Source organism: Protopterus annectens, chromosome 8.part0 (genome assembly GCF_019279795.1).
Source record: "Protopterus annectens isolate FY-2018-M chromosome 8.part0, PAN1.0, whole genome shotgun sequence".
Classification (NCBI taxonomy): domain Eukaryota; kingdom Metazoa; phylum Chordata; order Ceratodontiformes; family Protopteridae; genus Protopterus; species Protopterus annectens.
Genome location: NC_056741.1, coordinates 474,037,566 through 474,063,899, shown reverse-complemented (window position 1 = coordinate 474,063,899; position 26,334 = coordinate 474,037,566). Strand labels below are relative to the sequence as shown.

The window sequence follows — 26,334 nt, the reverse complement described above, 5'->3', positions numbered from 1 at the left end:
AAAAAAAAAAAAAAAAAACACTGTGGAAGGACAAAAAGCTTGCACGTGAAGTAGGGAGTGAAGACATGGTAAATGTGGAAACAAATTTTGATAGTAATTACGAAGAAAACCCTTTAGAGAACCCTCCACCAAGAATCTAGAAAATAATGAATCAAGAGGGGGCAAGGCCAGGATGGGTCGAGGCAGAAGTAATCAGTATCAGAACTCTAAGACGGGGAGGGGGAGAAGGCATCAGAACTCCAGGAGGAACTGACCCCCAATGAACACAGTGTGGATGGGGAGCTTTGCAATATCATTTCAAACAGGAAGAATGACTAAGATTTATAATTTCAGTCAGACTAAATATGGGAACGGAATGGGCCAACCTAACTGAAAAAGGGCTCAATTGTTCCAACAAAAAAGGAAAATGTTGAAACTCTTCTACAGCTCAAAGTTGATTGTAGGAAATTGTCCAAGGACAAGGATACCTTTTACAATCAGGGAACAGAATACAGAAAGACCCAAGTACCTTTATACCCCCTGCACATGCTATAGTGCACCTTTTTGATAAGCTGTGTGAGCTAGACATCAGGAAATTAAAGTATTCCAGTGAATTTAAAGTACAGAACTTAACAGTGGATGAGAACGAGCTATTACAGCAAATTAAACAGATTAGGGTAATGAAACCAGAGAGTGGGGGCCTGGTAATTATAGATGTGAATGATTACAACACAATGTTGGAAATTATACAGCGATACATATGTAGAGGTTTCTCGTAATGAATCGAACTTAGCCTACCGGAAAATTGATCTGGGGTTGGAAGACCTGAGCAAATCACAAAAAGAAAATACCTTTTTGTACACTGCACATCCATGGATCCCTACTATTTTTGGGATCCAGTAATTCACAAAAACATTTTTTTGGTCTTTGAGGGGCAACTTTTTAGGCAAACACGAGGGCTGGCAATGGGGTCATGCTGTGCCCCAGTGTTTGAACAGTGTTGTCCCAATGGGAAAAGCTTTATATCACTTGTTACATCTACAGATAATCCTGGCCACTGTACAGATGCCATTTGGATGACATTTTATTATCCTGGAAGGATGGGATGGAAACATTGGAAGAGTTATTTTGAATACACACAACCACCTTTTTGAAATTTACTATGGGACGCAGGCTGGCGTGGTGCAGCAGTTAGCGCCGTCACCTCACAGCAAGAGATTCTCCCTTCTCGGCTGGAGGGTCTTCTTGTGTGGGGGAGTCTGCATGTCCTCCCCGTGGTCGAATGAGGTTTAAAGACTAGGTGCGTGCATGAATGGGTGTACCTTATTTGAAGGTTGGGCTGGCAACTAGGCACCATAAATCCACCAATCATGAGTGGGCCCGAGTTCTGCTGTGGCAATCCCCGACAGGGAAAAGCCGAAAGACATTACTTTTTTTTTTTTTTTTTTTAATAAAAGGAAAAAAAAAAATCCATTTCTTTGCTGCATTTTAGCAGATGGCACCCCATCCACCAGAAGAAAGCTCTGGTAAAGGGTCAATACGTTAAGATTGGCTAGGATGATATCCGGCTGGGGTGACTTAAGCGAATGTACGGTGCTGCAGGGTATGCTGGTTCAGAGAGGTTACCCTGAAGTACTTTTTAAGAACACCATGGATGAAGTAAAGTTCAAGAAGGGAGGGTGTGTACCACAGCTTTTGAGTACGGACCTCAACATACTGGAAGGGACATTACTGAACCTGGGTTTGGAAGAGTGATGGTACTACCATACAATACAGATTTCTATGACATTAGAGACATCACTTATAGGCACTGGGATATTTTTAGTCTGTACCCAGGGGTGGTGACTACCTTGGGTACGACACCGACAACTAAGAGGCATATTTTAAGGGGATTACTGGAAAAGACAAACTCCTTGAACGAGACTGGAAGTAGTCACAAATGAGGTAGATGCCCCCAATGCAGACATGGGCACAGTGTCACTATTAGGAACTTTGGAAAAGTTAGACCAAAGAAAAAATTGCTACTCTAAAAGGGGTAGAGTATCTTGGGTTCTGCCAGGCCTGTGACTGCTTCTATGGTCGGGAAAACCAAGGGGGCCATCAAACACAGAATTTACAAACATTAAGACATAGCCAAAAAAATGTAAGTAATGCTTTATATAGGCGTATACAAGAATTTCCTGACCATTTTTCCAAGTTCTCTGTGACCTGGGACAAAGAGGGTCCAATAGAGGAATACTTGGAATTTGAGATGAATGGCAGATCATGTTAAAATTCTACAATTTCTCCTGGCTTGAAAGATAACACTTTCCCCCTTTTTAAAACTTAAATCCATGCATTTAATATAAATGGTCATGTAACATTTGTATGGAAGGTTACTGTGCTTTTTACTGCCAGCAGGTCAGTCAACCTAGCTTTAAAACTTTGTAGCAGGGGTGGGGACTACTGTGTTTTAACCAATTATGACTAGAGTTGTGTATTTATATGATGACAATTCATTCTGAAGTCTGTGTATAAGAAAGACGAAAGTGCTAAAATTATTTTACTTGGATTATTGCTGCAGTCTGAGTTGGTTCACTCATTTTTGCTGTTTCCCAGTTTGAAGCACAGGAAAAATAATGCAGTCAAGAAATGTGGATATGACTTTCGCAACAAGCTTACCACTATAGCTCCTATAAAGCTTCATTGATTGCCCATTTGTTGCCCAATTTGGTTAAGTAAAGCAATTAGCTGGAAAAGGTACGCCACACACACACCCACCCATCAGGTACTTTCATTTTCGTGAGCTGATTAGAATGAGTGCATACCTCATTAAAAAGGACACTAGAACTTTACACCAAGCAAGTGCTGCATGTTTGCCTACCAGAATGATTAATGCATTTCCATACAAAAACCTTAAACCCAAGATAGCTCAGTAACCACACCACTTTCCAAAAGCAGAAAGAGGACAAAACCATGGCAGTGATTTCCCCCTTATGTTTGGTGTATTGGTTGAGAGGGAGAGACACTAAATCATTCCCTGTTAGCCCCCCCCCCCCCCCAAAGTGCACAAGCAAGCACACACTGACATCAACAAGATTAAGGCTACAAAGCTATAACATTGAACAAATGAAAGTAGACTAAAAGATCCGCAGCAGGCCTGCTAACACATTAGCTAAAGGGTAGGACCAAGTATGTGTAGAATTTATGGCAAATAGCATCTCACACTGACCAGAGAGAGATGGCAAACCTGCTAGTGGATAGGAGGGTATAAAAAAAGCGAAATTTTCACCAAGCCTAACTTACAAGCCTACTCCCAAACTCCGCTCACCATACATATCTGAAGAGCGGGTCCTTAAGCCTTGTCCATGGGGGAAGAGAAAAAAAAAAACTATGGGACCAAATAACACCCCATGCTGTCAGTCTAAAATGAAATAGCATCACCACCACCACCACCAAGTACCCTATTATCCATAAATCAAACAGGACTAGGGCCACCCATTCCAGGGACTCAAATATGGCCTGCAACTTTAATAGGACATGCTGGAAAAGACATTTCTCCCCCAGCAACTGCTGTGGAGGCTACCAATTCATGTGAAAGAGCATCTCCGACACTGTTCAAGAGAACCTGAATGAGTGGATAGTGCATTGCAAATTCTAACCAGGGACAGTGCCAACAACTCTCCTGGACATGATCAGTCATCACTAAATGCAATCTTGGTACTGACTAGCATTTCTATGGTACTACATTGGGATGCAACGGCTAGGATTAAAATGACCTCTGGGTAAACAGCTTGGTAATCTCAAGATCCTATGAACGGTTAACTGCCATGGTCCACAACAACCACCAGCCTCCAGCTACAGCATCTTGGCAGTGCCTCTAGTATACTCTTCTATTTCCAATTGTTAAAATGCTGTAAAATTTGGTGGGTAACATTGTTACTTCCTTAAAGCAGTTTACAAACCATGTTTATCCACTGAATTAGAGATCCAGTTTACTATCCAGAGAACAAACTGGAATTATGACCTTACCATACTGCTTCACATTCCATGCCAAGTCACTTCAAACAGCACTGGCAGACCAAAGTTAAAAAAACTGTCTGGGGGGAGGTAGGTGGGTGCAATTCCTAAAATGCAAAAGGCCATTTCTTTCTGAACTCAGGAGAAAACTAATGGCATCTTCAGGGACATTCTTCCAGGAAAGTAAGTCTCTGTGGAGTCTGCAAGTGTAATTATGGGTATGAAACAGATATAATGACAAGTACACAAGTTTATAGTGCAAGCTTAGTTCATTAACAGCAAAACAGAGGCCCCATCTTAGGTGGCATTAGAAACAAATGCCAGACAGACTGGGATCTCTCACTATGCAGCAGCTCACAAAGCCACACAAACTCCCTGGGGGGGGTACAGCACCAACAGATTTGTAGCAAGGCATGCACAAAAACAAAAAAGCTAATCTCACTATGTCCAAACCATGCAACACTTCTCTGTTGTGGGAGTGGGGAGAAAAAAGACCAAGATAATCTTGGTGGCTATAGTAAATTTCACGACATATACTGGGACAGCAGCACTGGGGTTTAAATACTGAAACCCTTCTAAGCGGACACATGCTAAAAATGAGTTTTTCAAACCAATGTTTGAACCAACAGTCAAAGCTGATCAAGGAGCAGAGTTTCTCCTAAAAAGTTCATCATGAAGTGAACTGGTCTTCAAGCCAGTGAAAAATGGCTAGTACCTTAAACGGAGGCACACAAGAGGCACACCCAATTGCCCAAGCCAAAATGGGGCCATCAGAGTGATTCAGCTGGCACCGTGAGGGAAAGGGGGAAAACAGGACGTACTGCAGTCAGCCAAGAGTGACCATGGCCCATTCCTACAACCTCATAGCCTGTCGGTTTCCCATACTGCTTGAAGTACAACGCCAACATGCTGTTGCAGTGGATGGCAATGGCTTCCTAGAGAAGGCCCTGCAGAGCCTACAGCACAAGGAATGCAGAAGTGACCTTACGTTCAGTAACCTGTTGAATAGGGAGGTCTTGGGACCAACTCTTGGACAGCTGGCTACAAACAATGCCAATACCCAGTGTTAAAAGTGTAAGTGGTGACTTACTTGGGAGACAAACTACCTTGAGATTTGACTGAATAAGCCAACACCACCCAACTAGGACACTGAATTCAAAGCCTGAGTGGATAATACCTGGCAAATCCAACTGGGACAAGGAAACTGCCACTACCATGAGACAATGCAGCTGACACTGAGCTTGTCAAAGTGGAAATGGAAAGCCAGAACGGTGGCTTTAAAAGTGCAACTCAACTTCACACATTACAAATGACATGGATGCACATGAAGCTTCAAAATTATTTGAAAGGCTGCCAGGGTGTACCTGGTATCCAGTTAGCAGCACAAGGTAAACAGTTGTTTGCAATGGTTCCCATCTGCAACTTCCAATATGCCCACTGACAGGAACAATTACTTCAATTATGTCCTTCAACTCTCATGTAGAGGACCCCAACAGCCAATTGTCCAGTCTGAACTCCTGCACTTGTCAACCCAAGATGCACTGCTCCAAGTCACCATAAATACCCTACAAGGGCTGGGGCAAATGAAATGGGAAGGCTTCAGACTTGGAATAACTGGCCCCACCCTGAAAAACTCACACCTGGCTAACCATGGGTAGACATTCCGAAACTCCTGAGAGAACATCTAGTCTTCCTCTCGCTAAACATTTAAGTACTAATTGCACTGCAACCATACACAGGCTACTTATCTGTGCCAAAACTAGACCAACTGTGGCAATTCCAGCAGCTGAATTAAATCCCAGTACAAGTAATATTGTACATAGCCTAGTATCAGCCCTATGGCCTACACAAACATAGCCATAACAATTCCTGCATATTTCTTGCTGCAATATTTACTTCTCTGGACCCCTGTCTAGCAGGGTGAATTTTCCATCTCCCATCCAATCAAGGTTCCTTTTGAAGAGGGCCAAGGAGGCACTCTGCTTGACATGTATGGGCAGTCCCTGGGTCAGGAACCTATCCCTCCAGCATGTTTTATTCACTGTGATGACAAGGTTTAAATCCCTGGAGCGTGTGGCTCTAAGGGATTGGGATTTAAGTGGAGCATGTCCAACAGCTCAGGGGTTTGACATGGCCTTTTTATGTTAAGCACAGATCGCCTCTGAGTAGACGATATGCCACGGAATATAGCTGGAGCTTTTTTTTTTTTTTTTTTTTTAAGACTATCAGCATATGGCATTCTGCTTTAGGCCGGTGATTCTTTTGAGGTATTTGAGGCCTTTCCAGCTATTGCAGATCTTGTGAGGTACATACCAAACTAGGCATTATACTCTATAATTGGTCTGAGGGAAGAGTACAGTGGGACAATGACCTACTTCTTTCCGGATGAAAAGCTCTTTGGGATGAGGTGCACCACACAAGATTTCCTGACTGTTGTGGTGATGTGGTTATGGAAAGTGAGACCACTGTCCACCAGTGTCCCAAGTCTCTCATCATACTTTTGATGTTTCGTGTACTGCCACCTATGTGGTAATTCATGGGTACATTTTTTCCAAAGGGGATAACTATACATTTCTTGGCATTAAGCTTGAGCCCATAGCTGTGGCACCAGGCATCTGTTTCTGTAAGGTCACACTCTACTGAATACTTAATCAGTTTACAGTTGTGTGCTCAGGTCTTTGACTAGACAAGCCCACCTAACCAGTCAAAAAGCTACAATGGTTTCACATACAAGTCTTACATCATACAGAAAAGCAAATGCAGGCTAGACATACAGTATCAGAAGCACTTGAGCCAGATATCTCCAGTACAGGTTCAGAAGAGTATATTTACGCAACCACTGTTAATATTAAATAAAAAACACCTCTCCTCTTGTGTAACCATTAGAGAGAAAAAAGCCACACTTTTCCTATCCAAAAATAAAACTTGTGTAAAACTGATTTAACAAGTATGTCATCTCCTTGAAAGGTTACTGGGTTATGGTAAAATTCAGCAACAGCCTTTAAAGATACTTCACTTAAGCTGCAGATTATTGGTCAGCTGGTACTAAAAGCCAACATGCCATGCAAGAACTACAGCTTCATGTAGTTTCCCTAAACCCAGAAGACAAAATACTAAAAGATATGCCAATGCCAAGGTGACATTCCATTACCCAAATTCTGCTTTGCTGCCAGTCTATTACCAAGTAGTGACAGAACATCTTAAATACTGCAGGAATGTGAAAGATGAATGCCAACTATTTTTATAATGGGGGAGGATCTGACCTAAAACACCACACCAGAAGAGTAGCACTACCTAGTTTGATGCTAAGGACACTCACAGGCAGCTTCTCAGTTTAATCTGAGAGAACAGTTAACACTTGGTCCTTCAAAAAGCTTCAACTGCTATAACACTGTCTTGGTAATTTCCACATCCGTTAAGAGGTACTAACCATTTTCACACACCCAACATGGGTGGCACAAGTAGTATCTGGTACACAGTGGATATTTTCACTTACCAAACTTAACTACACTAGCACAAACCCAATTTCCATACTAAATCTCATTTATACGCTCCCCAACAACACACTGATCTGATGTTGGTTACTCGAGTGGCCAACAATGCAAGCTACCCAAACCTATCCCAAATTAAGACTGAAATATTGCCCAGACACACACCTTCTTAAAGCACACATCGCATTCAAACACTGCCTACATAAGCAGCACCAAAGAAAACTCTGAAAAATGAATAAAGTTTAGGTAAACGGCCATTACTAGCAAAATATGCCAGCTTCTAATGCATTCAGTAAATAAAAACCCAGCTGATCAACTACAATTAAGCTATTCTCCAGACATTCCATTTAAATTAATGCATGCAAAGCAAACTATTCAGTAGGTAACTTAGGATACTGAAATCAAGGAGGAAACTACACCAGTGTGCATGTAACTGGCATCGACATTTTCATAGCAGTACTGAGTACTCTATACAATTTGTATTTTGTTGAATCCATTTCTTACCAAGAAGTTTAGCACATCAGGTTTTTGTCAAGAACAGTTCCTTAACATTACTGCAGACTCATTACTTTAGTAATGCAATTAATTCACCTTGGCCCCTACCACCCCCTTACCCTTCTCCCACTCATCTTTAATCAGTTTCTTCTCCTGTCTTCAAATTATGCAAAGTATTACATATTTATCATCTGACCTTACAGGGAACAGGCAGTTTTAAAATACTTATGGAGTCAACCTTGCAGTTAAAGTCAAATGCTGCCCGGCTCCACAGTCTGAACGGAAGTAAACATGGCCCAGAAGGGCAGACATTAATGAACTTCCAACGGGTCCCTTACATGGGACTTGTCAGACCAGACCCCTTTTCAACCACAAGTACGGCTCCCCATCGAACACACACAAATATATATGTGTATATATGATATATATAATATATATGTGTGTATGTGTGTATATATATATATATATATATATATATATATATATATATATATATATATATATATAGGTTCATAGGTTCATAGGTTTATACTAGGCTATCTGCCCTAAGGCATTTATAAGCCTAGCCCAAATTATTGTGGCTTACACCCTTATATATAAAATACTGTGCCCATTAGTTTGTTGTGCCTCTGTCCAGCAGTGACCCAGAGATGATTCCCGGGTAAACCTACGATCTCCCATCCACAGGTCTAGATTTCTCTTGAACAGAGTCAGCGAGGTGCTCTGCCTCACATGGACCGGGATTTTATTCCACAGCATAGGGAGTCTCTGAGTGATAAATCTATCCCTCCAGCACGTCCTATTTATATCCGTGCTAAGGTTTAAGTCGCTTGCTCTACTGGTTTTGGTGGATTTGGATTTTTGAGGTGGAGCATGTCCATTAATTCCGGGTTGGACATGGCCTTGTATGTCAGGCACATGTCACCTCTGAGCAGACGGTATGCGACTGAATAGAGCTGGAGTTTCTTCAATCTGGCAGCATATGACAGATTTTGGAGTCCCTTTATCCTTTTGGTGAGGAACTTTGGGGTCTCTCCAATTGCTGCAGATGTCGGGTGAGATACATCCCGAATGGGGCATTGTACTCGATCATTGGTCTGATAAGTGAAGAGTACAGGGGAACAATGACCTCACTAGATCTGGATGTGAATCCCTTCATGATCAGGTGGGCAATGTAGAAGGTCTTTCTAACCACTTTAGCAATGTGATTGTCAAAAGAAAGGCCACTGTCAACCTGGGTCCCCAGGTCCCTGATAACCTCTTCTGTGCTTAGTGGATTGCCACCTATATGGTAGCTTGGGGTTACCTTGTTTTTCCCGAAGGGTATGACTATACATTTTTTGGCGTTTAACTTCAGGCCATGGCTCTGGCACCAGCTATCTGTTTCCGTGAGTCCCTTCTGAAGGATATCAGTGTCCGATGCACTTTCCACTATGGCCCAGTTTGCAGTCATCTGCAAACTTTGTCAGCCAAAGTCCTCCCATGTTGGCCTGTACTTCTGAGAAGTAGATGCCAAACAATAGGGAGGACCGAGCCCTGTGGGACACCACTTGTGACCGGCTTGGAGTCTGACACAGCGCCAGCAACTCTAACCCTGTGGGTTCTGTCCTTAAGCCAGTTTGCAACCCATCTTGTGACATATGGGTTTACATTTAAGCTGGTAAGTTTTTCTACAATACCGAGTGGGGTATTGTGTGAAAGCCTTTGCAAGGTCAAGGTAGGCTGTATGGACTGCCTTTCCCTCATCAATGGCCTTGGTGACTATTTCAAGAAGTCGACCAAGTTCAAAAGGCATGATCTTCCCTTGACAAAGCCAAACTGGGTCGGGTCCAATGTCTGCAAGTCCCTATATCTTTGTTTATGAGCTCCATTATGATCCTCTCCATAGCTTTGCAGACTAGACTTGTTAAGCTTATGGGGTAATTACCAGGGTCCAGAGGCGCCACCTTTGTGGAGTGGGACCACAGTTGCACGCCCTCCTTGGGCACGTATCCTGTGGTAAGGCTGAGATTAAACAGCTGCCTTATGTGCGGGTTTAATTCCTCATTTAGCTAGCACACAGCCGGGGACACCATCCGGTCCCATTGATGCTGTGTTTTTAGCTTTAGAGAGCAGCTTTCACCCGCATTTGAGATGTCCGGGAGGCTACACTCGGCTGGGATAGTTATCTCTCCTTTAGGGGAGAGGGGTGAAGTTTGCACTGAACCTGTCTGCCAGTATGTTGGCAATGTCTGTGGGTTCAGTGATTTTTGTATCATTTTGGACTAATTCTGAGCATATCTGTGAGTTTCCACCCAGGTTCCTAACATAGCTGAAAAAGGCCTTATGATTGTCCTTTGAATCCATGGCAATTTTTCTCTCAAAATTGGCCTTAGTTGATTTTATGAGTGCTCATATTTTTTTACTAATAATGATCAGGGGTGACTTCCCTTTTATGGATTTTGTTCTATCATGTAATAGCTTTCTCCTCTTATTGTAAAGTTTGTTAATGGCTGGGGTCCATATATATATATAAATAAAACGACACACACAACATATTTTATGTATGACCAACTGCAAAAGATCATAACCTTCCAGAGGGCACCAAAAAGTTACAACCCTTGAGCTGTGGTTAGGCAGTCCTGATGCAAATAGTGTGCGATTACTACTAGTAGAAGACATTCTGTATCACCATTTGGCATGTAGCTTTAAGCAACAATTCCTTAATTTGAGGAATCAGACTTACGCGAGCAGTCTAAATGGTTAGGACAAAACTGCTTTAGTACTTCATGAAGTTACATTACACACAAATGACCAGCTTCTAACTTATGACGCTTACTCTTTAGATCAGCGCACACATGTCATTATGAAAGTGACTAAAGACTGATATTGCCACTTTTTGCATTCCAAGTAGAGTAAAAACAAAAGTATCTGCTAGCCTAGGCAGACAGCTTTTAATGTCAGACCACGAGTGGAAAATGACATAGAATTTGTCCCCAAGGAGCAACTTGTCAAGCAGTTTCATATGGGCTTGCTCAAACATAGTAACAGATTAAATTAAGGAGGAATACATTGGTACATCAATACTACAGAGTAGTTTAACCATGCCATTTAGAATTGAGAGAGCCATAACTTAAGGAGAGGAGCCCATAGCTTTCAACTGTCCAGATTTTCACAGGATATTTGGCTCATATTTTTGGTCCGTTCCTCTTAGTGTTTTTTCTGGCAAATCAGCGAGAACAGACTTCACTAATTATAGTGCTTTAAATTGCAGTCTTCCCATATTTCAAGAAACACACAACACAAAACACTTATTCTAACAACTTAATGTTTAAAGAGTCTTCCCAGTTTAGGGCCTTTGCCCCTCACCTCAATAAATTTTGGCTTCTTCCAGATTTCTTGTGCTGTGAAGTTTAGCAGTTGAGTTGTGTGAAGTGGATTTTACAAGGAGCCGAGAGCTTCAGGGGAAGAAAGTTTAGTACCAATTATACCAAATCAGTTTGCATCGCTAGTAACACAACAGGCAGTACACTTGCTTTTGATGCAGAAGGCTGCGGGTTCTACTTCCACAGTATGTAGATGTATTGCTGCTACTGTATTGTGTTGTACTTGGGGGTGGATGGTGGATGCTGTAGTCTGATACCAAGTAACTGAGCATGTTAGTTTGCCAGCCATTCCCTATAATATTAGCAGCTTATTTTTTTTTTTTATTTCACATGGGCAATTTATTCAAGGGCAACAGCCACTTTATTTGTACATAAAACAAGGAAATAAAATTTGCTAGCAGCACCCGCTTCTTTAGTAACTGAAGTGCTACATTTTTACATTAAAAATGTTACTGTTGGAACTAGTGTTTATATGTTTATAATTGAGATGCAACGCATCTAATAATGATAAATATGTGAATTTGGTGTATGTGATAGGTGTCTTGCTGATAATTAGATATCTTCCTGCTTTGGAAAGGTATTTATGAGTAAATTTGTTGAGACCGGGCCCTGTCCTCCCAAAGGTTGACGATCACTCATCTACACAACCCATTTTCCCTATTACTTAAACTCATGTGCTCCATCATCCATGTACACAGCAAGTGGGGCTTATGGCAAAGTCACTCATGCAGTCTTCACTCTGGCAAGTCAAGTCATGAGACGAAGATAAGTCCTCCTGTAACAGCCAGAGGAAGAGGTCAGGTTTTCAGCCAGCCCAGAATTCATAAGACTGCACTGCCGATTTTACATTATACCCTGGAGTAGCTGCCCTTTACTACAATCTCATACTGCAGTGTAGTCCTACACTGCAAAGCTGGTCAGCACAAGTACATACCTCAATGTACATTACACAGTACTACCCTCTACACTGTTTGGGTGAACAGCAAGGCAGTCCTCATTCAAACTTCAAGCACTGGTGCAAGCCTGCCATTGAAGGTGAATACACAAGGCTGGTAATAGGCTTGGCTCTAGCACACTAGCAGTTTTCACTAACTTGGGATGTTCTGCATTATGACTTGGGATGTGCTGCATTACAGTCACTGTCAATGGACATCTGCAAAACATGCAAGCAGTATACCCAAGCTATGCACCGTGAGGAAAGAACCAGACCAAGTAATCAGACTTTTATAACCAAAAGAATTGTATAGTCCACAGGAAAAAGCAACAGAGACATTAAATCCAAGCTCACCATGTTTGGACACTACAGCTACACAAACACCATATAGTTACTTCTACAAGTAGTTACTTGTGTAACTACTAACAAATAAAACAATTGTTTTTTTGTAGCAGTCGTCTGCAAAATGATACTACACATGGACATCCTTGGTGCATACTTGAAGCGTACTCCCAACATTAACAAAATATTCTGGATAATGTCAAATAACTGGGGTGGGGGGGGGGGGTAGTACAAAGACCCAAAGTAAGGGGCAGATGTTAACACTGTTTAGTTAACCTCCACTGGAATTCAATTCAGGCAGGCAATCAAAATACATTTAGTGTACTACACTTCCTCCTTCCCCAAGCTGTTCAAGTTACTGCTGCATAAGGAAATTATACTAAATAAATTTCTACAGTATCAGTAAGATGCGATGAGAGAGTCTGTACCTGCTTTGATTAAACCAAACAAATATTGCCTTCCAAACAAAATCCCGGAGGTAAACCTACTTTCCCACGGGTGGAGAACTTTAAACAACCTCACCAGTCTAAACTCATGGTTTACAGAAACACCCTTGTTGAAGTACCACTTACTACAAAGGGTTTCTGCACTACTATGTTTTGGAGACTCACAAAGATGGTTAAAAATGAAAGCAGGACTTCCAAAGCTACTTCTTGTTTGAAGACATCTGTCTGTAAAACTACTTACCAGGCAGATGAGCACTGCTCAGGTAATGGTGTTAATACCTGTAACTTGCACTCATATCAATTTTTAGAGAAGGGGGGGGGGGGGTTGAGATATGTCCAACCTCAGGGGTGGAGCCATTGGGATGGATCACCAAAGGCAGCACAGTGTACTTGCATTTGTTTACTGGGAAATTCAGACTGGAAGCAGGTCCTTTTTCAGTGGATGCCCAGGGAGAAAAGCTCCACATCATGCACATAAAGAGAGATACAAAGTTGCAGCAATAGTAAACATTACAGGTTGTTGGCTTTAATACAATATATTGATAATAAACAGTATATACAGTAAATGTTGCAAGTTAAGATTGTCACTAATATTATAAACAAGAAACTAAGTTGTCAGACAAGATGTTAATGTAAAGACAACTAGCTACTTCTGACTGTGGTTAGTAGTGGCGGTAGTATAGTTGGGGGAGTCTAGGTTTGGGGGGGGGGGGGTGTTAGCCTGGATTAGAACAAGGACAAAGCCAGTGCAAATTTTGGTGGAATTTTGAGTGCAGTCTTGAAAAGGCTGCTAGAAGGTAGAGTAGTAAGAGGGTGGAAGATTGTAAGTGAAGGAGTTGTGGGAGTTCTAGCCAGTTTAGTTCTTTAAGGTAGATACAATGATGGATGCTGTAGAAGGTTCCAGTGATGGAGATTAGCTGGGAATTGGCGGCTTCGATATAATGCACCATGTTTCTTGAACTTTAACAGAGAGATATGGGTGTCAAATCTAAGTTTGTCGTCCATTTCCACACTAATTTTGTGTGTTCTGATGGAGAGATTATGGTATTGTCTTTGGCAAGAATGTTGAAGTGGGGGGTGTTTTGGGTGGCTTTGGAAGGCTGGAACAGGAGAAGTTCTTACTTGGGTTGAGTAGGAGCAGAACATTGGATAGCCAGCTTTCTACAGAAGAGAATGATTCCTGTGTGATGTTGTAGTTCTGGGGGCAGAGCAGAGGAGTAGAGTCATCTGCATACTGTACAAGAGATGCTTGTGTGGTGGCAGTATGTAGGTGGTTAGTGAAAAGTGAGAATAGCAGAGGGCCACCCTCTATACTACAGTTAATTTTCCTTTATAAAACCCAAGTATTGCCTAGGCACATATACAGCCTTCCAACAAAGTTACATTCCTAGCTTACACCCCCGTAAAATGATAAAATAAAAAAACTGCTACACCAACCACAGGACTGACACCAAACAAATGGACAGATCACCACAAGGTATACACAACTGGAAATAAACATGGCATGAAGAGGCCTGAAGCATCACTAGCACCCCCCCCCCCCCGACACCTTCAACAGTAGACAAGACCAAAAAAAACACAGCTTGGAACCACTCCACAATGCCACTATTGCTGAATAGAGGACAGACCTTCAATCCACACCAAAAGGAGCAAGCTGGTGGGCAAAGTCATTGATCTGAACCGCTTTACAATGAAGACACCCTAAAAATAATCTTAATGGCAAAAAACAGCAACTTAAAACGGCTCAAATATACCTACTAACCCAGTAGGTAAATGGAAACTGTAACCAAAGCTTACAGCAGAGTGGGAAGCCTTGCCCCAGGCAACAGAGTGCATAGAAGGCTGCTAAAATGTTTGCATAACAACCATCTTCAATCTGAAGACAATTTAAAAAACTAAACTACAGGGATTGCAATAGGAGCCATCCATGGCCTCAGCTTGGCTAATACTGCACTGGGAGAATGGGTAGGTGTACAACTCCCCTTTTAACCAACAGATAAGTCCATTACCTCTGCACGTTACCTACCACATCTTTATTACTTGGAAAGGAGTCTGGATCAATTCCACAAGTTTCCCCCCACTTTACTATGACCCACAGATTACTCACCAGTGACTTGTACCAAAAACCCAGCCAGGTCAACTTGCTGCTCCACTACAGCAGCGCCATGGAGAACAAATATGGATAAATTAAAGTGCAAGGACTGGAGGACAGCAAGAGTGACTAAGGAAAAAGAAGCACTCAAACATTACAGAACTACAAAAATACTTCTGGTTCAATGTACTGCAACAGCTTCATTAAATAAGTCATACCCCCCAATCATTATTTGTAAAGAAATTCCAATTTTGAACATTCATTTGACCGGACTGACAACTCTAACCTCACATACAGGGACACTGATAGGTGGAGGACTAGCATCACACTCACATATTCACTGGACTGTAACATCAAGAGAGCAATGGTGCGCTGGTGCATTAGTAAGACCGAATAAGATCCTCCCCCAAAACAAACCTAATCATTCATAAAAACAAGAGCATAAAAAGGTACTACGCAGAAAAAGCACCAGTAAAAGAACCTGCAACTTAGAAAAAGCATCCATCAATGCAGTCCACCTCTCTGCAACTACTGTAGCTTTGAGGAACCACAACACTGTCCCAACAACCACATGTAGTTTTGGAGCACAGGCTATGCAACTAACAGTTTAGACAATGCAAGTTTTTTTTTTTTTTTTAAAATGTGGAAAAGGACTGAACTTACAGATAAAGATTGCACATCACTGCACTCACATATATCAAGGCACTCCAAACTCATTGACCAATAACACCAAGGAAACAATTTAAACTTGGACAGGATCCACTATTAAGACCTGGATGGTAATAGAAATGAGACTACAGAATTGGAATGGCAGATTCGACAGAGCAAGAAAACCACCAGGCCTGAATACCTAATTTTCTATTAACTGTGCACTAAACCTTAGGAAACTGGATCACTGCAATGTTTACTGAACATGACATTACCAGTACATAAATATATTTTTTTATTTCTCTCCACATCTCCCACAAGGCTCTAAAATCAACCACAGATAGCAATTTCCAAACCATTTAGACTAACACCAACACTAGAACCATAGGAATCGGCACATGAATAAACCCAACCCCAGTACACAGACCTGACGAACGTAGAAGAAAGCACCCCCAGCAAGGATCCACCCCCACCAATGGCAAAGCTACCCCTGAGGGTGGACATATGAAAGAATGCCTCTTTTCTGAGCAACTGAAATAAATGCAAGTTATTAAAAGCTTGAACACATTACAGGCAGATCAGCTCTGCTTGGATAAAAATCAGTATTTAGAGATGTTCAAACGAATCTAATTTTATTTGTAACCACTTCTGTTGTATACCTGTTGTATACCACTGCAAAAGGATCTTTCCACCACTATTTTGGAGAACATGAAACTAAACAAGGACAGCGAGTTTTTCCCCTATAAGCCACAAGTTTAGACTGGAGGTTTTTCAGAGATACTCTGATGGAAAAGGAAGAGTTCCAGACCCACCCTCAGTTTAGTTTGCAGGGTCTGCATACTCAGTCATCTAGTAACCACTTAAGAGGACTTGTTTGTCTTAATACAAACGGTCGGATGTCTTACTACAAACTGACGTACCAAAAAGGGCAGAAACACCTAGATGTTATTAGCACCCTCCGAAGCAAACCATACCAGAAGTGCTTTGCTTTCAATTAGTCCCTATGGTGTCAGGATGCAGCAGGTTAGGTACTGAAAAATCAGGAAAGGCTAGCTTAGTTGCTTCCCCAGAGAGAGGTACTGAGATTTCAGAACATGACTGTCTTCCAAGCATGGTTTTAGTTTAAAAAAGGTTTTGTGGTACTAAAACATCTCATACATTGTTGCAAACACCAGTCCAATAAATTTTTGTTTTGATCTGCAACTTTGCTGAACATTGACACAAACATTGGATGCCAAATTATTAGCAGGGACAGATGCATGTATGCCAAGGCAACACCCCCCCACCAGGGTTGATGAAATCATGGGCTAAGCAACAGGCTTACATTTCTATCCACTGGGACTTACTGGCATTTCAAACAATTCTTTCACAATCTTTCTCAGATGCAAGACTACGAAATTAGCTCTGTACAAAGACAGCAGCTGGATGCAAGAAACTGTTCAAATTACTTCTGTTCTGATATGTATTTAGGTTATGTCCTCAACTATACAAGCATGGTATTTGGCAAAAGAAAAGTGCAAAACTGTAGCACTATTATCAATCTAGGAATACTAAAAGACTGCTTATACTAAAGCAACTCAGAAAAGCAGAGTCTCTAAATTAAACGAATTCTAAAGGAAATTAGTTCAAACCACACAAGTGCTATAATTTATAGCACTCTGCTCAGAGCCACTACTGAACACAAAAGTTTTGCGCCTTTCCTAGAACTGTTGATAGGCTTTATAAACTGCCACTCCAGTTGTTTTTAAAGGTTACTTGGACACATACTTGTTGGTCAGACATTCCAAATTATGAAAGTCTACCTGAAAGGCATCGCCCAACACGAAATTAAATAGTGTGGAAGAGGACAGACAACCTACATTGTTCCAGGTTTTAAATCAAAAGCAAGACTTCCTTCAAAAACATTGAAGGCATGGAAGAAATTTTATTGGGGGGGGGGGGTCAGAAAACTCACTGGTGTGTGGAGGCCAGTCTACTGGGTGAAAATTATAGGACCCCCCCCAAAAAAATTCTGACCAGAAAGGAACTTTCTATAACCACACTCAAAAGGAGACTCATCTGAGCAATGCAGAGGCTCAACCCCCCCGTTTAGAACTGTCAGCATCTCCATTCAGATGGATACACCAACACACCCTCCATTTTAAGGGTTCATCCAAAAAGCTCACATTACAAGACGAGCAGATGTCAATCTTTACAGATTTTCATTTGTCGTTTTACCTACTAGAAAAGCAGTACAACAAGAACTCCAGCAGTAATAGAATACATGTGCTTACTACTACTTGCTATTAAAATTTTCATACATGCTCCCCAGACTTTTAAGCAGTGCATGTTTCACTTCTTGGACCAGTCTGGATTCCCTTAAGCCCAAATCAAACTCCCATCCACAAGGCATCTTAGTAGCTTCAGTCCCTTTGGTTTGTATTTGCAAAGTCCCACACTGGCAACAGCATAGAACCACCACAAGAGAGGCAAGAAAGCTAAGGAAACCATCACTGCCACTGGAGAAGGTTGGTGGGTGTTTACCTTATCGCCTTGCTCTTGCTTGCAGGATGGGGACAACACAATAGAGCAGAGCCTTGTCATGCTTTCACACCTATCAGCTCTCAGAACAGCAACCAACACTAGTCAACCCTGGCTACCTTTGTCATAAGACTAGGTAACAAAGCTGTCTACTTTGGAGTTTCAGCTGCAGATCTCAGGCTAACCAATATGTTTAACTCGGGGGTGTTGCACACATTCAAGGAGATTACATATTAGCAGACCACCACACTCCCAGACTTGGGCATGTTATCCAAACATTCTCTGTTCACTCCCAGACATTTAATCCTTAACAGTGTCAGCCAAAGTAACTTTATACTTTTGAGTGATGTATGCCTACAAGTGTCAAATGCAATTCTGGAAAGATAATCCAAGTTCCCGAACACAATTTTGCACAGTAAAAAATAAATAAATAAAAGTCCACGGTTTTACATCAAGTATCATAAGCTCTCCTGCCTTAAGGAGCCATGCACCAATCCTACTTCTGCCAAGCTGAACCAGTAAAAGCAGGAATAAAGGCCATGGTAGTACATCTAGCTGGAAAATTCTGCAACTGCACCAAGAGACAGAAAACTTCTGGCATGCCAAGACTGTTCTAGAACTAGAGCTTCCTGGAAGAAGTGACAAGTGCAACAAATGGGGGGGGGGGAGACACCAAAGCAGATATTACCTGCCCCAACAGCTCAATTGTAACCAAAACGCACCTTAAAGTGTATAACTTAAACCAACAGCAAGTTAGACAGATCAGAGCTGGGCTGAGTAATGAAGATGCTACATTTTCCATTCTGTTTACCATCTGTGTGTACACAAAGGCACCTTACCTGCTTTTGTCAAAGTACTTCCCAGTGTAAGCCATTCCACAGGCCGCACCCAAACCTTGGCCTAGAGAGCCAGTTGCTATGTCAACAAATTTAAGTTTCTGTGGAGAAAAAAAAAAGAGAGAGAGACAGGGGATGTTACTACAAAATTATTCCAGACAGAACTGAGTACACAGCACATTTCCAGGTACTACACCTGAAGCCATGCGTAATCAAGAAATAATTTTTACACATACAGGTGTGGGGTGTCCTTCCAGGTCACAATCCAGTTTTCTCAAATTAAGCAGTTCGGCTTTATCGATGTAGCCAGCCTCAGACCAAGCAGCATAAAGAATGGGAGCAGCATGACCCTAAGAACATGGCAACAAGAAAGTTCAGAGGGGAAATCATCCCAACAAAAATGCACACAAGCAGTAACACTACAGTACTGAATACTTGGCATCTCCAGCAATTCCACTCACCTTTGACAAAACAAAGCGGTCATTGTTGGCATTTCGAGGATCAAGGGGCTTATATTTCATGATGTTGAAGAAAAGTACCGCCATTATCTCCGCAGCACTGCAGCAGGATGTTGGATGGCTGCAAATTGAGAGAATTAGAAGCACATGAAAAATTTCTGCAGACACCTGTCATGCATTCACTGCCAACAGGTGAACAAATGGATAAATCTTTAGAAAAAAGGGCTCATGCTATGCCTTGTACACCTCTGGTACATTCTTAACTTTTTTACCCTCACACTTGCAGAATCACTGCCAAGAAATGCAGCCACACAAGAGTTACTTGCACTCACATCTTAAACAGATTCAATGGCCAGAATTCCAAAACAGTTTGATACCATACCCTGAAGGAGTCCTACAAAGGCCAATAACTAGGAAACGCATAAAAGCAGGATACTTCCACTGCCAGAAATTCATAAGACAAACAGATCCACAGCAAGTCTATATGAATTAGTTACAACATACATAGACAACCCAGCAGAAGTATGCTTTAGTCCTAAACACACATTTTTTTATTTTTTTTTTTGGGGGGGGGGTGACTTGAGACACCATGTGAATGGTTAGTTCTGTGGCTTAAAATGAGCAGAGTCCCAACAACCCAGAGATGAGTTTGAAAGGCTACAAAATCCCATGATGGAGACCAGATGCTCCAAATCCTAACACAAGTTAATGGAGATATGTACACAAGGAATTAGGACACACCCCACCATCTATGTTTAGATCAGTGTTACTTTGCAGGAAGGAAAATACATACTTTGAGAAAAAAAGAAAAAGGACCACCACAGCTACCTAAAGACCCTTTTGGTAAAAGTAGGAAGGTTGCTTTCACCTGTATACTCTGCCACTCCACAAATATTAAACTTAAGAAAAAAAAAAAAAAAAGGCAATTAGACCACAGAAATGGTTAATAGAGAAATCCTGGCACCTTACACTGGGGGGGGGGTACAGGTCTGCAGGTGCAGGGTGTAAGGAGTGTGCACGAATCATAAGGGAATACGGTGGAATTCAAAATAGAAGAGTCACATGGGAAGGGTGTAATACAGGTTGGGATGTTAGCACTCAGTAAAAAAATGTAACCTTGCCAAAAAATAATGCATCCATCAGCATTCCTTTGAAATATTCTGGTAAGCTACAAGCTCTCTCAGAAGGCAAGACCCGCTTTGAGGTCTGCACAGCAGTTATAGTTTTATAGGCGTTTACTAGGCTATGACCACTAGGGCCTTTTTAAGCCTAGCCATGCATCCCTGGAAACGAACAATCAGGTGGGTTGCAAACTAGCTCACTGACAGGAGACTCCCACCTCCCTCAGCAGGCCAGTAAGTAACCAGTGGTGTTCCACAAGGTTCGGGTCTGGGGGCCCTACCATTCAGAATATAAGTACAGGCTAAAACAAAAAGGTTTATGGCAGACTATGAACGGGAAGCAATCAGAGTCCCCTAATGATGTTAATATCCTGCAGGAGGGATTTACACTGACCGACTAGTGCCAAAGTCAGACTCAAACTTGATGCACAAAAATGCATAATCATATCTTTTGGCAAATGCAATGTCCCTGCAAATTACCACATTAACTACACATACAAAATCACTGCTGAGACCTAGGCACGCAGGTGGACATGCTTACGTTTGATCACTACATCTCTACAATGGTAAGAAGGGCATTCTACATTACCCACTTCATAATCCTGCCTCCGGAAAGGGGGAAAAAATTAATCCCCTGTACTTTTCCCTCAAACAACTGAATAAAATATTCCCTTTGGTATATACCTTTCCGGACATCTGCAGCAACTGGAGAGACCACAGAGGTTTCTCACAAAGAAACTTTAGGGTCTTCAGCACGTTCTACTTGGAGAAACTCAAATCAATCACTTTACACCGTTTCATATAGAGGACTCAGAAGGGATATGTGCCTTGCACATAAAGCAAACCCAGACCCTGCTTTACTAGAAATACTGCACATTTGCAAGTCCAATGGTAAGAGTGTCACCCACCCTAAAGACCTTAACCTGGTATGTGACATCAGTAGAAATTGCTGGAGAGACAGATTTGTGTCTCAGAAGTTGTCCCATTTCTGGAATAGGCTTTCAATTCACAACTAAGTCACTTGTTGACCCTATTTTAAGTGAAATTTGGACTACTGGATGGGCGGCAGTAACTTCAGAAAGGAAACGGGTGGAATCCTCGGTGTGGAGAGGGGTAATAACTGCAGAATTTAGTGCTGGCTCAAAACTGACACTACAGGGAGCAGGGCTTCAACTTGGCTAGGTTTAATAACTGCCCTAGTGTCATTAGCACAGTAATTGCCTAGGAACCTATGAAAATAAAGTTGGTAACAAATGGTTATGATGGAATACTTTAACCAAACCACCTCATCCAGTTTCCCAAGTGTACATACCATACCTTGTGATACGGACACCCAAACTCCATATAAAAATGAGAAAAAAGTGGGGTTGATAATGCTACCCAAGAAATACACAATATTCTTTAAGTTATCCACCCCTGGCAACTGTCATATCAACAGCACACTACTAAGAGTTGATCCAGTAGTCAGGGATCTGGGGGCACATGTAGACAGTAGTACAGCCTTTGACCATCACCTGTCTACAGTAGTGAGAAAATCATTCTATGTTGAGCGACTTAAGTATGGCATCTAGGTCCAAGAAAGTCACTGTTCCACTACATTTAACATTCAGACCCATCACAAGAGTCCCAAGGCCACCTTTAGTATGTACCCAACCATGCACATCCAAAGATTGTATTGTTTACAAATGCTCCTCATCAAAAGATAACATGTAAACAGTCTATACTATGCAGACAGACTCAAAGCCCTATCCCTGTACTCTGTTACAGGCTGTTGAGGGGACATGTATGCCTGGCATACAAGGAATTGTTAAGACACCACCCTACTGGACTTCCAGCAGATCTGCAAAATAAACAAGCCAGAAGCACCCTAAAGACACAAATCTTGCCAGTTGGAATAGAGTGTTTTGGGGGGGGGGCAACCTAAAATCCATTGGGGCAAATGCCCCCTCCCCAACACACCGCAAAAGGGCCGCAAAGAAATTTAAGATACGTGAAGCAAGGGGTTAGCAGCCTCCTTGCTGGAAACGGGTTTGGGGGGGGGGGGGGCAACCTAAAATCCATTGGGGCAAATGCCCCCTCCCCAACACACCACAAAAGGGCCGCAAAGAAATTTAAGATGCGTGAAGCAAGGGGTTAGCAGCCCCCTTGCTAGATGTGCGTAGTTTCTTGCATTGACATCAACCCAGTAATCACCATTATACAGTTTAACCTTTTTAAACGTTTTCAAGTAGTAAAAGTGTCACGCTTGACTGAAAGCCCCATCAGGGTGTCAAGTCAGCACACCCACCCCTGTGCAAAGTACAACTGTGTCTTAATATAAACAATTGTCATAGAACCTGCTGGAGAGAAGTGTGTATCCCAGAGAATACTCTTTCATTGGAGCAGGCACCCCATCCCTGTAAAGCAAAGTTCCCCCCTAAACAACTTCAACCACTGGCTGAGGAACAGGAAATTCATTGCTGGTGCATTAACCCCTACTCTAATGGTCATACCTCTCAACTGTCCCTGCCCGACTCAATTTTTAGTTCTGTCCCACTTAATCCATCCTAAAACTAGTGATTTTTTGGAGGAAAGGGTGAACTACAATTAAAATCAATAGGGACAATAGTCAAGAGTTACACTCGTATTTTACTTCAGAAAAGAGTATATAAATTCTTATGCTCCAATAACAACAATGTCTCAAGTTAACAGCATTAACATTTTAAAATTGTCCCAGATTTTTTTTTCTTGATTTTGTCCCCGATTGGTTGAGAACTATGGTAGTGGTCACAGCCTGGAAATTGTTTAATGCTTACACATACCAAGAGTACGAGAATTTGACAGAGTTGGGATGCTTGATAAAGTTTAAAAAGGCCCCAGTGGTTATTAGCCTAGTAAAAAAAAAAAAAGGAGGGGGGGGATCGCAACAAGCACGGCACCACTTTCATCGAAAGCCAGTTCCGCTACAGTATTCTTTAAAGCACTAAAGGGCAAAGAGCAGCTAGAAGATATAATTATTCAATAAGAGACTGAAGCCAGATGCCCAGTTTGCAATGCAGGCTGGACCCTGCGGACTGTGAGCAGCATCAAATTTGTTGGAGCTCGGCAGCAGACTGGCAACGGGCCAAAACGCATAAAACAGCCAAGATGCTCGAACAGGTTAAAGTAAAGAGCCCTTGTGCTCACGACCTATGCGCTTGAAGAAACCGCGTTCTTACGAGCGGCCTAATGAAACTTTTGGGGGACCTTCCCACGACATGGTTAAGGCATGTGCTTCTAAAGAAGCATTAAGAGAATAGTCCGATTTGATCAACTGTGACACTTTGGATCAGATGAACAGCTTTTCAGAGTCCTAATTACACATACTTGGGAACTCAATCGACAGCATACTAATCTCACGTATAAAAATAAACTACAGATATTTACATAATGTGCTTAAGACTTCCAGAAATATTCCGAAAAGATGAATCCCCTGCACACCATGTGACCAAGCACACTACAGACTATAGTGTTTAATCCTTTTTACCTTTATACAAACGTAAAGATGACTATACAGGAGTACAAAAATAATATTCCAGTTTACCTGGCAACTATATTACTTTGATTAACGTAGCCAAGTGTGGCGTTCAAAACGTCAGACTTTTATTGCACAGGTTCAAAGAAACCCAATAACCCACACCGCTTTGCACAGCACCCCATACATTACCCGGAGTTCGATGCGCATGTTGCTTTAATTGAATGGATACGGAGCCTGTTAGCGACATCTGTTAGGGTTTGCAAAATCTGGTCGTTGGGCTTCAGATAGCTGGCCATCGCAAAATGATGTTTAATGTTATCAAAACAAACAACTATCCAAGCTGCAGCGGTCGGAGACTAACAACTAGTCACGTTTTCTCATGGGGATTTAACCATCAAGGTTGGATTATCCTCCCGCCACAGCGGAAGTGATATCATAAAAAGAGGCGGGAGTAATAAGGATGCTTTAGGAAGATGTTCTGTTATAATTTGTGAGAGGTATACGTTTGACAATTTTCTAAAACAGTGTACGTTGTCTTTGGTTCTCAGTCTTCGTTTTTCCCTCCTGAAATGTGGTACACTGCTTTTCATAATGTTCAGCACAAAGGGCATGGTGAACATGTCTTTCTTTATACTTATTTGCTTATATTTTGTTTACCGAGATAATCCCCTGGGCTGTTAAGATCAAGAGCCTATTTTCAGTAGAGGGCTGGAGAGAAAAGCTCCTGAATACTTGAACGTAGAGGTGAATACATACGATGTGAATAAGTTTCAAGAGTAAAAACAGCAAAGGCAAAATAATTAAAATTAATTGACTTATTGGTATAACAAACGTTAATAAAGCGGAGAGCAAGTAAAATTAAAAGTTAACATTGTTTATGAACGTTAACGTTGTATGCATTCTTGGCATTAAAACAGTGAGGTTTTCACCCAACATTATTAGATAGTAAATATGAAAACATCGTTGTCATCGTTAAGCAAAGGCAGTTAGGTTTTGAAAGGTGGAGACGGTGCAAGTGCAGTTCTAGGCAGAAGATAGATAGTCATAATTCTTTTGATTAATTTCATTCAGTACTACTTCTCATGCCTCTCAGTTGTCCAGATTTTTGCTTCATATTATTTGTCCCTCATAAAATTTGTCTTTTTTCCTGGCAAATTTTTGAGGACTGCACTCACTAATTGATGACAGGCATTTGAGTTTCAGACTGTAGATCTTTTCAGATAATGCCTGCCAATGCAAACTTGTGTCATTCTGGCATCTTAATTTATAAAAGCAGAGCAATATTTAAAATGTGTCCCTGATTCGGGGCTTTTGCCTACCCCCATTACTTTTTTTTTCTAGATTTCTTGCACTAAGTTTGAGAGGTATGGTCATCGTGGCTATTAGTTACAACATTTCTTAACAGTGAGCATGAACTTTTAAGACGCAACATTAGAAGCAGTTTGAGAGCAATGTCACTACCTCATTCCAAACTGGAACAAATAAGCAAAATGTAGTACACCTACTAATAGCTTCAACCAGAAAGTTTACAGCAAGGTTAATCTTTTTTTTCATCCTTTCAAAAAGTTTTTTTTTTCATGAATTAGTATGATTTAACATTGCTCACTGTGCAGATCTGTTAAAAGAATTTTAACAGTGAATGTATGACAGACTCTTTCCATGTAGAACAACGTGGATAATGGAATTTTTAATAGTCAAAATGAGCAACCTACGTCGTAACTTGGTACATTGAGAGAAATGTGTTGAATTTTTTATTAACACTGCGTATGTAAGTGTCAGCAAACAAAGCAGTACTGTGATTGTATTTAAATATTATACATGCTTGAGTACCAGGTGCTTCTGCATCTCTGCAAACTGCATTTTCTGTAGTAGCTGGAATGTGCATGCACATTAAAGCATACACATACTCAGTAATCAAAAAGATGTTTAATAGCAAACAGCTTCACCACCAGCGACCTTTAAGAATTGTGCCAAAGAAGTCACATGGCATAGAAAGCTTAACTAAAGGTGATGCCACTTAAAGATGCTGCTATTGGTCATCACTATGCACACTGCATAAATTCATATATCAGCTGCATATTTTCATAGATTTCAAGCTTCCATCTCCAAAAT

At 41.5% G+C, this 26,334-nt stretch overlaps 1 protein-coding gene across 1 annotated transcript in view; it reads right to left on the bottom strand.

Moving 5' to 3' along the window:
• Positions 1–24,653, bottom strand: part of LOC122808888 (transketolase-like protein 2) — a 327,865-nt gene extending 303,212 nt beyond the window's left edge. The window contains exons 1-4 of the mRNA XM_044080001.1: positions 24,412–24,653; positions 19,609–19,726; positions 19,384–19,497; positions 19,151–19,248 (exon numbers count right to left, since the gene is read on the bottom strand). Of these exons, the coding sequence (XP_043935936.1) occupies positions 19,151–19,248; positions 19,384–19,497; positions 19,609–19,726; positions 24,412–24,518 (437 nt within the window). The 5' untranslated portion in view covers positions 24,519–24,653. The remainder of the gene's footprint in view (positions 1–19,150; positions 19,249–19,383; positions 19,498–19,608; positions 19,727–24,411) is intronic.
• Positions 24,654–26,334: the final 1,681 nt, after the last annotated feature.